The sequence below is a fragment of the Dama dama genome, chromosome 13, assembly GCF_033118175.1.
Source record: "Dama dama isolate Ldn47 chromosome 13, ASM3311817v1, whole genome shotgun sequence".
Lineage (NCBI taxonomy): Eukaryota > Metazoa > Chordata > Mammalia > Artiodactyla > Cervidae > Dama > Dama dama.
In genome coordinates, this window is record NC_083693.1 from 67,921,175 (window position 1) to 67,937,277 (window position 16,103).

General features: G+C 51.7%; 1 protein-coding gene across 1 annotated transcript in view; it reads left to right on the plus strand.

Moving 5' to 3' along the window:
* The window catches only part of C13H14orf132 (chromosome 13 C14orf132 homolog), a 52,674-nt gene extending 36,909 nt beyond the window's left edge, over positions 1-15,765 (plus strand). Inside the window, exon 2 of the mRNA XM_061159125.1 lies at positions 7,687-15,765. Coding sequence (XP_061015108.1) covers positions 7,687-7,911 — 225 coding nt within the window. The 3' untranslated portion in view covers positions 7,912-15,765. The remainder of the gene's footprint in view (positions 1-7,686) is intronic.
* Positions 15,766-16,103: the final 338 nt, after the last annotated feature.

The following is a 16,103-nucleotide window of genomic DNA, read 5'->3' on the forward strand; positions in this document are numbered from 1 at the left end:
GTTCAAAGCATTGAACTGATGTGAGGAAGTTTAAAACACCAGAAGGCGACAGACATCCATATGCCCACCAACCAGAGCAGACCCCTTTTAATATTGAATCATGCTTCCTCATCTTTCTTTTCTTAGAATAACATATTACAAACAGTCCCTTTCCCCCCATCTCCTCCTTTCTCAGATAAATCACAGCTGCTGCTGCTGTTGTAAATCTGGCTGATACATTTACCATCCTTGTCTGTACATTTACAGATATGTGGATCCATGCATATTATATAGGATTATTTTTAAGGCATGTTTTTAATTTCAGGGATGATAACTAAGTTCATCTTGAGACTCGCTTTTTCCTCCCCAAAAGTGTTTTTCACATAGTATAAGGGTCTCTTGGCATCTCTCTTCTTCTATGAGGCTGTCTACATTTTTTTCCCCTGTTTTAATTTTTTTTTTAATTAATTTATTTTTGGCTGTGCTGGGGCTTCGTTGCTGTGTGTGGGCTACTCCCTAGTTGCAGCTTCTTATTGTGGTGGCTTCCCTCGTTGAGGAGCACAGGCACCAGGGCACGGGCTTCAGTAGTTGAGACTCTCCGGCTCTGGAGCACAGGCTTCAGTAGTTGGGGTGCGTGGGCTTAGTTGCTCTGAGGCATGTGGAACTTCTCCGACCAGGAATCGAACCCACATTCCCTGCATTGTAGGCAGATTCTTAGCCACGGGGCTACCAGAGAAGCCCATCCCCAGTTTTAAATGAAAAATCTGAACCTCAGATTAAGAAATGGGTCTTAAGCCCACAAAAAGGGAAATGTTGGCTCCAGGCCCAAATCTCAGCATGCCCGTGGGAGTCTTGACCGAGGGCCCTAGAATTCATTCATTCACCAAGTATTCTAGTTTGGAGTGTCTGCTCTGTTCTAGGCTCCAAGATACTGTGGGAAAGAGGGAAGGTCCCTGCCTTCCTGGCAGTTATGGTCAGGGAATCTGTGCAGGTAACACTGACCTTGAACACTCTGTTCTGGTGCCCCCGCTTCAATAAGCCAACAAGACTTTTTCTGATCTTGACAAGATCGTCTCTGATGAAGAAATGAGTCTCCTGCTCCCACCCCCATCCTCGACGCACGCAGTGTCATTCTGATTGTTAGCATCTAACTGAACAAGGGGCTTCCCGGGTGACTCAGATGGTAAAGAACCTGCCTGCCAAGCAGGGGACGCGGGTTTGATTGCTGGGTTGGGAAGATCCCCTGAAGAAGGAAATGGCAAGCCGCTTCAGTATTCTTGCCTGGGAAATCCCGTGGATGGAGGAGTTTGGCGGGTTCCAGTCCATGGTGTCGCAAGAGGGCTGAACACAACTTAGCAACGAAACAACTGAGCAAGAGAAGACTTCTCTTGTTCTTTCTGCTCAGGCCTTGTTCTCTTCTGCATGAGGGACCTCCTGGTGTTTGAAGTTAGGACTCCTCACCCCCAGATCTGAGCCGTGACCTCATCCAGGCCACTCATCCCCTCCCCAGGGGTCCGGTGATGACACCTGCCGCGGGTGTGAGAAGGCCCAGTTACTCATCCCCATAAGGGCGTGACATCCAGAGGTCAGTTCCGAAAGCAGCTTAAATTCAGACCTGGCCGGCTGGAGGGGCTTTGATAAAGACCTGCCAGAGGCTTCTGGGGTCACCTGACTTTGAAGTGACTTCAGCCACAGTTCCCTCATTCTTACTATGAGTCACTTTCTGGTCAGATCGTCCCAACTCCCAGATGGTGGAATTGAGGCCAACCTTTTTTGGTTTACTTCTCATGGGATTTTGCTGTTTATAGTTATTTTCTTGTCTCACCTGGCACTTTGAAGTAGACTGTGTTTCACGAAGGGGAACCACACAAACATGAGCGACCCTGCGGGCCGGACTCAGAGCATCTCTTGGCAGGTGGTCTCGACAAAACCTGTGGGGGCGCGGAGGGTGGTCTGTACAGTCACAAAGGAGCATCTGATTAATTGATCGCACAAAAACTCACATCCAGAAAGGCCAGGTTCTCGACCCCCTCACTTTAGCGGAAGCAGCTGAATAAGAGATGCACATCATGCTCTCGGTTTTGAATTACTACACAAACAGGAGGAAAAAAGAATATTCGGAATGACTGAGTGGCTGGTGCCACCTTTTATTTATCTCAGATGACCTGATTCCCTCCTTGGGAGAATCCAGCGGTTCTACCGTATTATCTCTGTCACTTACGGGGAAGGAAATGGGGGCGAGTTGGGCAAACGATCTGCTCGGCTGTACTCTGTAACGAAGCAGGGTTCACCCCCCAGAGTTTCTGACACCAGAGCCCACCCCCTCCCCCACACCCTGAGGCGGCAGAATCAGACACGGGCTGTGACCCTGAGGTTTAGGGCAGAGAGGGGCTCACCATGGAGAACGAGCTGTCCCATCACCCGGGAGCTCTGGGATCAGGGGTCGGCAATCGGCCGTCTGCTGATTTCAAGTTCAGTAATTCCACATGGTTGTCCTTGTCGCCTTTTCTGTGTTACGAATGGGGGTGAGGGGGCCTGAGATGAGTGGGCCATGGCCTTGCCTTCAAGAGTTCCCCGTGTGGTGGGAGATCCACCTCCAGTTCGCCAGGCCTGTGGTGGGCACCTTACGTGGCCAGAGACCTTGCGGGCGTGAGGAAGGTTAAGGGTCTTGAGATGGGAAGTGGCCTGAGGGAGCCCAGTATAATGAGTGCAGTCAGGCTTCTGACCCCCAGAACTGTAAGATAATAAATGTGTCTCTTTTTAATTTTTCATCTGTGCCACACTGGGGTGGGGGGTGGGGGCAGGGATTGAACCCATGCCCCCTGCAGGGAGAGTGTGGAGTCTCAACCACTAGAGCACCAGGGAAGTCAAATGTGCATCGTCTTACGCCTCCATAGGAAACAGAAACGACATTAACCACCCGCAGAGCTGGGCGGGGCGGGGGGGGGGCACAGGGGAGGGCTCTGGGGGAGGAAGTTAGCAGCCCCTTTGCAAGCAGGCGGCAGGGCTGTGTCAGCCTGGGGGGCGGTTCTCTCCTCCCCCCACCAAAGGCTCTGCCCAGTGCCCCACCTTTTCCCCCAGTGATTTGGATGAAAATACCCACTGTATGCCCTGAAGAGGGGAGGCGGGGAAACAGGCTAACATCCAGAGATCTCGACAGAAGTGGAGTCAGGGGGCAGGGAGTGGTCTGTCTAAAAACCCAGGGCCCTGGGGGGTGGGGGGAAGGAGAGGCTGAGATGGTCGCTGGGCAGAGGACAACGGGTGTGTGATTAATTCTGGGGAGGGGCATGCAGCAGAGGTGTCAGGGAAGGGGGTGAACCAACCTCGAAGTCCAGGCTTGCTCGGGAGGGAGAAATTCAGCTTCTGGCCTGGCCTAAGCCCCACCTTCTAAGAGGCCACCAGCTAACAGTGTCTGCAGCCTCACCTGAGTGATTCTTCGCTGTGGGCGGGTCAGATGAAGACCCTAGAGAAGGGTGGTGTGGTGTCAGGGCTGCTGGAGGAGAGGGTACTCCCCCAGGTAGGGGTGGGATCAGTGGGGAGATGCTGGAGGGGGGCCAGCAACATTGTTGGTCCAGGGTGAGGGTGGTTGTCACTCATCTGTCAATCAGCAGGATTTATCAGGCACCACTGTTCCTACGACCCGAGCAAGGCTCTGGGAATTCCTCGATGAGAAGTAACTTGTCTGCCCTCCCCTCAAAGCTTCCAGACCATTGGGGGATGCAGATAAGAACTGCATCTTGGGACAGGAGCCCCAAGGAGTGGTTGTGGTCTTGGGAGTACACAGGATGGAAAACTATAGTGGATGGGACCTTTTGGCTAAGAGCCAAAGGGTGAGTAGGTTTCATGGGAAAGCCTGGGCCCCTCCCTGCAGGACAGTCAATCACTGCCTCTGCTGACCCCCTAGGATGATGTGCATGATTCATCCATAACTCGTCTCGTCTATATCACCAGTTGAGGGGCAAAACAAGGTCACAGCTCTTATTTAAACTTTTGATTGTATTTTTAATAGAAAATACACTAATTATTACTCTCATTTGTGTTTATCATCTTATCTATTAAAATATACTAAGTATGTTAATTTAATACACTGTTAGACACATGTAAGGAGGTTATTGTTTAATCGCTATGACGTGTCTGGCTCTTTGCAACCCCATGGACTGTAGCCCACCAGGCTCCTCTGTCCATGGGATTTCCCAGACAAGAATACTGGAGTGGGTTGCCATTTTCTTCTTCAGGGGATTTTCCCGACCCAGGGATTGAACCCACGTCTCCTGCATTGGCAGGAGGGTTCTACACCACCAAGTCACCAGGGAAGCCCAGAAAGAAATATACGTATAAGTAAAAAGATCATGTCAGTTAATCCCACTGTTCAGTTAACCAGTTCACATCTAGTGTCTTTCCAGATTTTTCCGAAGCACATGTACACGTATAAGACTTCCCTGGCGTCTCATACAGTAGAGAATCTGCCTGCAATGTGGGAGACCGGGGTTTGATCCCTGGGTTGGGGACATCCCCTGGAGAACGGAATGGCAACCCACTCCAGTATTCTTGCCTAGAGAATCCCCACGGACCGAGGAGCCTGGTGGGCTACTGTCTATGGTGTTGCAAAAAGTTGGACATGACTGAGCAACTAATACACACACACACACATACATGTATAAATATTTTTACAAAAATATCATACTGTTAATACCATTTATAATGTTATTGTGGTATCTGTATTTTACTTGACCTACTTATAGGTCTGTATCATTAAGACTGTGTAATCTGCTGGATAGATACACCAGAATTTATTTAATTCCCTCCACTGAACATTTTGTATAATATTTAGACAACATCTTTGTGTATCTCTGGTATAATTGTTTCCCTAGGATAACGTTCTAGAACTAGAACTGCGAGGTCTAAGAAAGGAGGACCCGTATATAAATGCAGCCCGGGATGAATTCTCACAAAGTGAACCCACCCCTGTGACCTGCACCCCTGTCCAGGATCAGCAGGAGGCCTGTCCTCATCGCCCCCTGGTGGCCTCTGTTTGTCACTACAGCTCCCCCATTGACAGGGTCTGGTCCCACCTAAATAAAGGACCGAGCTGTGCTGTGGATGAAATGCCGAGCTCCTCTGAGCACCAACCGGTCAGAGACTGCTCTTTGCCTTCCACGCAGATGCTGAAAAGCACCCGTTGCCCCAGGCATGGGGCATCCTTTAAAAAACGGCCACTGAGATTCCGGGCAGGCTGCACATGGAACAGCCTGCAAGTAGCCTCTCTGTGTGAATTCGCTAATAGTTCAGGTTCCCTGCAGACATTCTTTCTCTTTTATTCCATCCCTCCCTCCTGCCCCTCTTTTTTTGCTCCTTCTCCTTTCCTGCTCTCATCCCCAGCTGGAGTGTGGACCCCCAGAAGCAGGGCGCCCCCAATCTGGCTCACCGCTGCAGAGTCTAGAACTGTGGCCCCTAATTAATAGTCCCTAGTACAAGTCAGACGAGCGGCTGAGTGAGGCAGTCTCCGCTCTGCTCCTGTTTCCCCCGGGCAGTACACAGATCCCCGCTGGAGCGTGGTCCCAGGGGGCAGTGACTGTGCCGGGACCCAGTACTGACTCTGATCCAGGAATCGGGAAGGCTGTGGACATATCAGGAAGCACCCTGGCCCCACAGTCAGACACACTGCTCTCAGACCTGACCCTGGCACAGATGAGTGCAGTGGTCTTGACCTTTACTTACCCATCTGTGAAATGGGGATACCATGGTACCCTGCAGCTGGAGAACTGAATGATTAAATGAGAGTGTTTTAAGATCTCCAGCACATTCCCTGACCATAGCTGGGTCTCTGTACGGGCAGTAGTAGCAGTAGCTCAGTAAATGTTATCTAAGGAAGGCTTAACTGTCTAGTGCTCATTCATTCACGTGCCATTAAAAAAAGTTTATTATGGGCCTAAAAGTTGCCGAGGGATTTCCCTGGCGGCTCAATGGTATAGAACACACCTGCCAATGCAAGAGACTCGGGTTTGATCCCTGGGTTGGGAAGATCCCCTGAAGAAGGAAATGGCATCCCACTCCAGTGTTCTTGCCTGAGAAATCCCATGGACAGAGGAGCCAGGTGGGCTACTGTCTAAATAACAACAACAGCTGCCAAAGCCAACTCTGGCACTTAAGGCATATCAGCCTGTAAATGTGTCTGGAAGGGTCTGGACGGCCTGGACATTGATCTTCTGGACTGTATCCAGGGCCAGTCCCTCCCTTTGAGCAACCCACCTCCCCAACACCTCCCCCTGCCCCTCTTCACCGAGTCTCAGGAGCAAAAGCCTTACAAATGGAAGGAAGGAGAAGCGCTGATCCCTGGAGTGCAAACGTGTGGCATCTACCTGTGCAGTAAAGCAGGGCTGGGGAATTAGTCACTCTTCTGAGAATTTTGTCCCTGAGCAGTAGAAACTCTGAAACAGTCATACCCATTGATTGGGAAATTCTGTATCTGGGTCTGCTCCAAAAAATAAATATGCACACGCAAGCATGTGTGTATGCACAAGGAAGGATGTTTGTTGTTGTTCAGTCACCAAGTCATGTCCAACTCTTTGTGACCCCCATGGACTGCAGCACGCCAGGCAACCCTGTCCTTCACCACTTCCCGGAGTCTGCCCAAGTTCATGTCCATTGAATCAGTGATGCCATCCAACCATCTCACCCTCTGTCACCCTCTTCTCCTCCTGTCTTCAGTCTTTCCCAGCATCTGGGTCTTTTCCAATGATCAGCTGTTCACATCAGGTGGCCAGAGTTTTGGAGCTTCAGCTTCAGCATCAGTTCTTCCAGTATTCAGGGTTGATTTCCTTTAAGATTGACTTGTTAGATCTCCTTGCTATCCAAGGGACTCTCAAGAGTCTTCTCCAACACCACAGTTCAAAAGCATCAATTCTTTGGCGCTCTGCCTTCCTTATTGTCCAATTCTCACATCTTTACATGACTACTGGAAAAATCGCCTTGACTATCCTGACTTTTGTCGGCACAGCGATATCTTTGATTTTTAACACACTATCTAGGTTTGTCATATTTATAATAGGAAAACATCCAAGCTCCTAAATCTCCAGTTCTGGGGAAATGATTAAATTATGGCTTGTATTTAGGATAGAACATTATACAACTGTAAAATGGCATTTTGATAGTCTTTTTAATACAGGAGTATAAAGTGACATGTTTAAAGGTTTTCTCTCTCTCATACACACACACACACACACACAAGATTGAAAGGGAAGATTTCACAATATTAACAGTGAGTATCCCAAAGTGGTGAGATTGCGATTCTCTTTTTTTCTCTGCGTTTGTATTTTCTTAATGTTCTGTGCCGAGCCCATGTTACTTAGGAGAAGAATAAAGACACCTGAGGATGTATGCTGTCACAGTGGGCCTGGTGTTTAGAAAGGGAAGGTCTATATGTCCCAGTGAATTGCCTACTACCCACGGGATTGTCTGCCGAACAGCTGGGGGCCTTAATATTTTCACCTGCAAGGTTGCCATGAACGTCTGCCTCAAAAGGTTGCTGTGAGTGCTCGTTTTTCTAGATGAAAGTACGCGCTGTCATTTATTTAAAAGGCCAGACGGGAAGCCCTGTATCGTTGCTGTATCTTAACGCGGGGCTGCCCGAGCAGGCAGCCTCCAGTCTGCAGGCGGTCCTCCAGCCCCCAGCCCTGGTTAATTCTCTCTCTCTCTCCTTCTTCCCAGCTCCCCATGATGGGAGGCGCCTTCATGGACTCGCCCAACGAGGACTTCAGCACCGAGTACTCCCTCTTTAACTCCTCCCCCAACGTGCACGCGGCCTCCAACGGCCAAGGTCAGCCGGAGGAGCCGCCCAGGTCCTCCAACGACGCGGTCCTGCTCTGGATCGCCATCATAGCGACACTGGGGAACATCGTGGTGGTGGGAGTGGTGTACGCCTTCACCTTCTGAGCCGCGGGAGCTCCGGGCCGGCCCCCCTGCGCTGGACTCACTGATGGCGCTGTCCCCGCTGGCCTGTGACCGCACCCATGTTCTAGAACCGGGAGTTCTGACGGGAGCGCAGCCTCTCAAGCGGAGGGATCATGTATCCGGAATTTCCCCCAAGCAGCCCCGATTTCAAAACCCCCTGCTGTGGTTCTGCTGATCCAGAAAGTGTGGAAGCTTGGGCATCCGGCCCCTGGAGGCATGACAAGGCAAAATCTTCGAGGAACAGTTTGGAAAATTCTTGAAACTGCATTCCACGAATGTGAGATCAGAGGGAACAGCCAAGTTTGGTTTAAAATACAGATGTGATTAGATGATCCCTTGCTGGCACTAAATCATCACTTACGTGTCTCGTTTTTAGGCAAACATATTAATATCACACCTGGGGTGTGGGGTGCTGGGGCAAGGGCGGCCTTCAGGACCCGAGTGTTTCCACCCCAATCTGGTTTCCCACTCGGCCCCTCGGAATATTGATGGTGGCCCCTGGAATGGTCATAGAACATTCCTCCTTTGACCTGGAAATGGTGTCTGTGATGCCAGATACCTGGCCCCTTATGGAACCCAAGGATGGGGGAGTTCCTGGTGACGTGGATCTCAGGGGTGGTAGTGGTGGTGATTTTTATCTGCTGGATGGACTGTCTCGTCTTTGTGAAGAGAAGAGAAGGTGCCTTTAAAAATAAGACCTGCCAGGCGGATAATTCTTCTGGCTATCCGCTCAAGAGGCTCTTTCTTCTCTAAGTCAAGGAACTCTAGAGATGAGGTCTGTGCATCTCATGAATTGGTGGGTGGGAGAGAGAGGGGTGTGACTTGCCTGTGGTCCCAAAGTATGGGACGGCAGGGGTCAGAGCAGGAGGGACATTTCCTGACTGTGATTCAAGGCTGTCTCTGCCCCACCTCAGCCCTTTCTGGAGCACATTCCTGCCTTCTCAGCTGCCCTGGGTGGGGAGGGACTATCCAGATGGTTCTGAAGCTGTGTGCAAGGTGGGCAGGGCATTAAGATACCCACGCTTTAGACTCCGCTAGGCTCCCGTGCACTCTTGCAGGTGTAATTGTGGTCTGCCTGAGTCAGTTTCCTGATATGCTTAAAAATCAGTGGCTGGGGAATCCTGGCTAGCCTGGGAGCCCTCTCATTAAGACCACAGACCTGTTGGCCTTTGAGTGCACCCACATGCTGGGGGAGATTCAGACAGCAAAGGACTCGCTTTTCTTCCGTCCTTAGGAAAGTTCATGGCAAAGCACCCCCCTCCCAAAGACAGCCCTCCCTGTCCCCCCAAGAGTAGGGGGAGCTAGGACACAGGCTGGTTTGCCCACAAGTCCAGAGTGGCTTTTTCCTTGCTTCCTCCCTGCAGTTGGACAAAAGGAAATAGATGGCATAAACTCCCTCTCAGTGGCTGAGAAACTTCAAAGACTGGTAAAGAAGCCCTCGTGTGTATTTGGGGACAATCGTAAAAATTGAGTTTGTCGCTGTGGTCTCAGGAGAAAAGGAATGTTCTTGATGACAGGTGAAGGGACATGTCTGGAGGCGGCCACTTGTGTCTGGGAGATTGGCCCCGAGCTGCTGCGTTAATGGGGTTAGCAGCCTGACCGCCAGACAACTTTGACCTTCACCTGACCTTCAGCTCAAGTGGCGGTCATGAGCGCTGAGTGTTAGTATGGCCTTTGGGGATTGGGAGAAGGAATGTAGCACTGCCTCCCTGGACTCTTTCTGGAACCGCGGAGCGAAGCAGGCCTCGCAGTCTGCGGGCAGGACCAGCTCTGAGGCAGCGCTGAGTGGTGGCCGTTTCGAGCGCAGCATCTCAGCTGCTTCTCCAGTAGCCCCCTCTCTGTCAAGGCCTGGGCCCTGCCCCGTGAGCAGATAGGTAGACACGTGTGTTCATGAGCAAACCCAAGAGTAAGGCCCAGAGCCAGGGTGGGGAGGCAAGCTGTCTTCATGGGGCTCATTCCCGTCAAAACACCCCCATTATTTTCCTTCTGACCTCACATCCCCTGGAAGCCTGCAGGCCTGTCTGAGGCAGGTAGCAGGTCCCTGTTCTCAAATGGCATGTCGGGGTGGCCCTGGGAGAGAAGGTTCTGTGTTTGGTAACATGGGGCAGAGAGGGGAAGAGAGGAAAGGTTGACTTTTAGCTCTAAGGAGACCTCCAACCTTCCAGGGCAGCCCTGGGGGCACCCAGGTTCACTAGGTGTTTCTGGGCACAGGAGTCTCCCCTATGAAGGTTTTCTTTCCCCTGACGTGAATGTTAGTTAAATTCAACTTTCAAGTCTCTCTCTCTTCTTAATGTCAGGGCCAGAGATGATCAGGAGTTTCAGGGACCTTCTTGTCCAAACTTTGCATCCATATGGATCACGGTGTCTTGTCCAGGGTCAGCCCATCTCCATCTGCTGTGGTTTTGTTTATTTTTTTCCAGCTTCACTCATATAACATCGTTGATTGACGTGCCTGTTAATTTTTCCAGCCAGAGTGCGTTGTCTTCTCCCTCTGGCCACAGAAGGGGATCTGTCTTGGATGTTAAGTAAAGGCCATATTGCTTGAGTCTGTCCAAGCCTTGTGCCCTTGTAACAGGCACAGATTTAATCTTCACCATTACCCTTGGTGGCGCTAGTGGTAAAGAACCCACTTGACAATGCAGGAGACCTAAGAGATGGCGGGTTCAATTCCTGGGTCAGGAAGATCCCCTGCAAGAGGGCATGGCAACTCACTCCAGTATTCTTGCCTGAAGAATCCCATGGACAGAGGAGCCTGGCAGGCTACAGTGCCTGGGGTTGCAAAGAGTCAGACACGACTGAAGTGACTGAGCATGCAGGCATTACTCTAGAGCATCATTGCTTCGATGCGCAGATAAGGGACCAGAAACTCAGAGGAGTGGAATAACTTGCCTGAGGCCACAGCAGCAAAGTGACGATCAGGATGAACCTGAACTATCTGGTCCCAAAGCCAGGCTCTTTCTGGAATGCCATGCTGCCTTCAGTGGCTGTGTGGCATCTCCAGGCACCTTTAAACCAGGCCCTGAGTCTCTGGAGGTCATTTCCTGAGGTCATGGCGTGGCCCGGCTGGCTCTGACCTCTGCAGGTGGAAGTGTCTGACCATCCTGCGCTGGGACATGCTCAGCCTCCTTGGGGAAGGGGTCCCTGTTGCCTGCCCACCTCTTTAAGTTGAACTCAACTCTCTTTCCTTGCCCAGAGAAGTGCCCAGAGACCAGCATTCTCAAGACACACGCAGAAGGGCCCTGACTCAGAGCCCCACAGGAGGGCCCACACGAGGAGGGGCTCACACAACCAAAATCGATAAGGACAGTCCTGGGACAGTCGGCACTGCAGGCTGGGCCCCAACCCCGGGCTCAGGCCTTCCTCTGAGCGCCAAGACTCTCCTGAGCAAGGGGGACGGATGCTCCTCCCTTGGACCCCAGCCTGGGGCTCCTGTTCTGGCTTCTCCTGGGCGAGGTTGGCCCCTGAGCCCACCCTGGCTTGACAGGCCCATGCTGAGGAAGGAGGGACTTGCCTCTTTTGTGGCTACTCCTCGGAGAAGGCATCCCACCTTTTCTGGAATGTTCTCTGTATTTGCCCCTCCCCGTGCCCCTCCATTTCCCCTCCGCAAGCTGTGAGCATCCCACATCCCACACCTGTGTGTGTTTCCATTTTACCGCGCACAGCAACACTTGCTTTAGGAGGGCAGGAGTTGCAGTCCCTGGAGCTTTGGAGGAACGGCCAGGCCAGAGGACCCTGGAGCCGGGTGTGTCCCCAGGGGATTCGTAGGCCCCGGGGCAGACGATCGCTCTGCGGGCTCCCGCTCTGTCATCGCTGCCCTTTCCATGGGTCCAAGGTCAAGAGGCAAATGAGGCTCCCTTGGCCCCATCCGCCCATCTACCCCCCAGAGAAAGAAGCTCGTATCTCCTTTAGGGAGTCCCCTGGGATCCAAGGGGAGAACTGGCTAGTAAGTACCGCTGGGCTCAAGAGACAACAGGTCACTCTCCAGCTTGTACTAAATGGAAGGCCTGGCCGCCTGCCAGCCCACTAGCATCCCTTGGAAGCTGTCCTTGGAGACTGAAGAGACTTGGCTGTTGTCTGCACCGCTGCCCGACTCCTTCCAGACACACGGTCCCCTCCTCCTGCAGGAAGCTGACCTTCTCTCTTTATTAGTAGTGATGCCACTAACCGTGATTGTCCTTCCTGCTGTCAGCCTACACACCTTCCTTGTGCTGTGAGCCGTATCTCATTTACTTCTCAAATCACCCCTCGGCAGGAGTGAGGGTGCAGAGAGGTGCACGGGGATTATTGTCACTTTTTTTGTAGAGGGAGCTGAGGCCAGGCTGTGTGGATGAGGAGCTGTGATTCAGACTGTAGGCGCACTGGTTACCTCGCGTCTCCCCGCATCCACACCCTCTGTGATGAGCCCTCTGGGATGGGAGCAATCTCGGACGGACTTCTGAGGCTGGGCTCTGCTGGTCCTAGAGCATGGATTTCGATGGAAGTCCTAGAAAGGGGCAGACAACCATGCGTAGGTATTTGTCAGTCTCAGAACCTCGCAGCAGCAAGAGGCCTTAGAGAGTGTTTAATCGGGACTTTCGGGAGGTCAGCTGGGGCCAGGCTGTAAGTTAATGGAGAGCTGACAGGCCCCTGGATGGATGCCAGGCTGGGGGTGTTGTGCATCGGCCCGGGATCACTGAGGGATCCCAGATTGCCTGCCCCCAGCCTTCGAATGGGCATCCATCGTGTTCTCAGCCAGCTGTCATCTGGCCCCCGTTGCCCCTTTGACTATCCTCTGTGGGCTGCTATCATGGCTCCGTTGGTAAAGAGTCTGCCTGCAATGCGGGAGACCCGGGTTTGATTCCTGGGTCAGAAGGATCCCCTGGAGAAGGAAATGGCATCCCACTCCAGTGTTGCCTGAGAAATCCCATAGACAGAGGAGCCTGGTGGGCTACAGTCTAAACAACAGCAATAGCTGCCAAAGCCAACTCTGGCACTTAAGGCATATCAGCCTGTAAACATGTCTGGAAGGGTCTGGATGGCCTGGACATTGATCTTCTGGACTGTATCCAGGGCCAAGCCCTCCCTTTGAGCAACCCACCTCCCCAACACCTCCCCCCGCCCCCCTTCACTGAGTCTCAGGAGCAAAAGCCTTTACAAATGGAAGGAGAAGCTCTGATCCCTGGAGTGCAAACATGTGGCATCTTCCTGGGCAGTAAAGCAGGGCCGGGGTATTAGTCACTCTTCTGAGAATTTTGTCCCTGAGCACTAGAAGCTCTGAAACAGCCACACCCCCCATTAACTGGGAAATTCTGTATCTGGGTCTGCCCCAAAAAATAAATATGGAGGATCCCATGGACAGGGGAGCTTGGTGTGCCACAGTCCATGGGGTTGAAAAGGGTCAGACATGACAGCAGCTAACACACACACACACACACACACACACACACACACACACACACACAGCAAGTCCTGGAAGCGCTGCGCTGCCCTGATGGAGATGCCCTCGGAGCTGCGCCTCTGGCCCAAGGGAGCAGCGGGAGCCTGGATGTCCCGTGAGCGCCCGTGCTGCCCCGCCTGCCCCACGGGGCCCTGGTCCTGGTCAGCAGTGAGCGGGTGGAGGACAGCCAGGGGATGGAGCCCGGGGAGCGCACAGGGCTGGAGTCGAAAATCTCCAAGTGGGAAAAGAAGCCCCTCCAAGAAACCCAGGAAATCAGAATGCAGCGGTGGCCGGGTGTCCCCAGCAAGTCGCTTCTGGAGGTCAGACCTTGGGCATTTTCTTGCCCTTTTTTGGATGGGAGGATGGACGTGGGCAGGGGCAAAGCAGTGCAGACCATAGTGAGTACAGGGAGGAACGTTCCTCCCAGAGTGAGAAGACAGCAGCTACTGGAACTGCAATGAAATGAATGGTCAAGCGTACCTGAAACAACTGACTATGTAAATTTTGGAATATAAGTCTGCATGGCTTGCTCTGAGTCATGGTAAAAGTCGTACATTTTTTGTCAAGATAGAGAATAAAGGCAGAGAAAGCCCTTGGAGAGGTTGGTCGGGCTGCCCAGTTCCCAGGATGTGCGGGCCCCTGCTTTTGTGCCTGCCCTGGACAACTCGCGCCTGCCCAGACCTCTCCAGCCAGCTGTCTGATGAAGCCTTTCATCTACTCCTGGGCCCTTTTGCAAGCTGATTTCCTGCCTTCCCAGGAGGAGGTTTGAGACACCTGCCGTCTTGGGAAGAAGTCCTGACAGATGTATGACGCACATCCAAAGGGAATTCGTGACTACTGGGGGGATGCAGAGCCCTCCCCGCCACTGAGCCCCCTCCACGTGGTGAGCGGCCACCAGCGGCCTCAGTGTCAGTTTCATCAGCTCTCTCTCCCCCAATGTCATTATGAACCAGAGAATCACCGCGTGTATAGTTTAAAGAGCGGCAGAGGATGGGATGGTTAGATAGCATCACTGGCTCAGTGGACAGGCATTTGAGTAAACTCCAGGAGATAGTGAAGGACAGGGGAGCCTGGCATGCTACTCTCTGTGGGGTCACAAAGAGTCAAGACACGACTGAGTGACTGAACACCACCATCAACGTTGTTTAAAGTGTTGTCCTAGCAATCCAGATGGTCCTGACCCGGGCTCTGTAAGCTGGCAGGAAGGGACCTCCAACAGTTCACACTTTCCTCCAGGAAATCGAGTCCCCCAGAGGTTTGGTAGCATTGCCAGGTCACCTTGGTGAGCAGGAGAGTGGGGTCTGGAGCCCAGGGCTTCTATCTATGAAGCTTCTCAACCACTAGGCTGTGGTTCTCATCTGGGGGCCATTTCATCTCCCAAAGGACTGTTGGCAATGTCTGGAGACAGTTTTGATTTTCATGACACGGGGGGTGTGCTCTGATAGCACCTAGTGGGTGGAAGCCAGGGATGCCGCTGACCAGCCCCCAAAGTGCCAATCATGCTGAGGTTGGGAAACCCAGCACTGGACCATGCCGTCTCTAGTTCCCAGACTATGGGAATCTTCCAAAGCGCCCCTTTCCCCGATTGTGAGTCATTGAGTAAATCAAAGGTCTTCTGAGCTACAGAAGTGATCAGGGTTGCTGCCTCAAGTTAAAAAATATTCCAGTTGGAAGGCAGCGAATTGGAATCTAGCAAATTGTTTGAAAATCCACGTCCTCTCCCTTTCCATTGTCTCGGGCTTCTCGATGGAGAACTCTACGAAGTGGATATGACAGTAGGTCTGAACTTGTCCCGTGTTCCCCCTGAGCCAGTATCTGAGTCTCAGGACCCTGAGGCACCCGACCCCTTGTCAGTGTATCTGAGATATGCTTCTTGGGGAAAATCTTAGAAGGGGTGGAGATGGAGGAGCTGGCTAACAGCCTTTGGACAAATCCGCATCCTCTCTTGTTTCTGACCTTTTCTCACCCTACTTCCCCCAGTTGAAAACATACTAACACTCTTTCTACTGTTTAAAGTTTCTACTATTTAAAGTTTTAAACCTTATTCTTGGAACTAGCCACCGTCCAGATGCCAATTCTTCATGCCGAGAAAATCGGAAATATTTCTCTGTCTTACTAATGTTTTCCTATTCAACTTGTACTTATAAGTAGTTTGCTTAATAAAAAGGTATTTTAACTATTCTCTTAGTCCTTTGCTACTGAAGCCCCCAGGCTTCACAATGGGATCCCTAACTTTTACTACAGTGAAAAGGCTATTTCTTAATGTAAGGTTTCAATGTGCTCTTTTGATCCAAAACCTATAACCTTAATGGATGTAAAAAATGTGGCCATGTGGAATCGTGTCCCTTTGACCGTTGGCACTGTCGCTGTTGTTGTCATTTTCTATTATGATCATTAAAACAAGAAAAGGAAACAGTTGATTCCTCTGTGTCTGAGTCCAACCTGTGCTTTGTCTGAAGGATGCTGTCGACTCATCTTTGAGAGGCTCGCCACCAGTGTTGTCTCCCTCCTGGTGCTCCTTCTCATAGGGACGGAGTAAAAGGACAAAGTAGGTGATTACACAGTCAATCCCACTAAGGGATCACAGGTAAAGGAAGAAGTATGAGAGACCCCCGTAAACTAATGATCACTCGAGAGAGCAGGTTTGCTTAACCACGACACCATGCAACAGAAGCAGGAGGCATGCCCCCCAGAACAGTAAAATGGTGGTAACCTGAGATGCACATTTTGCCCAGGAGGTCAGTAAGTTAATGATTCC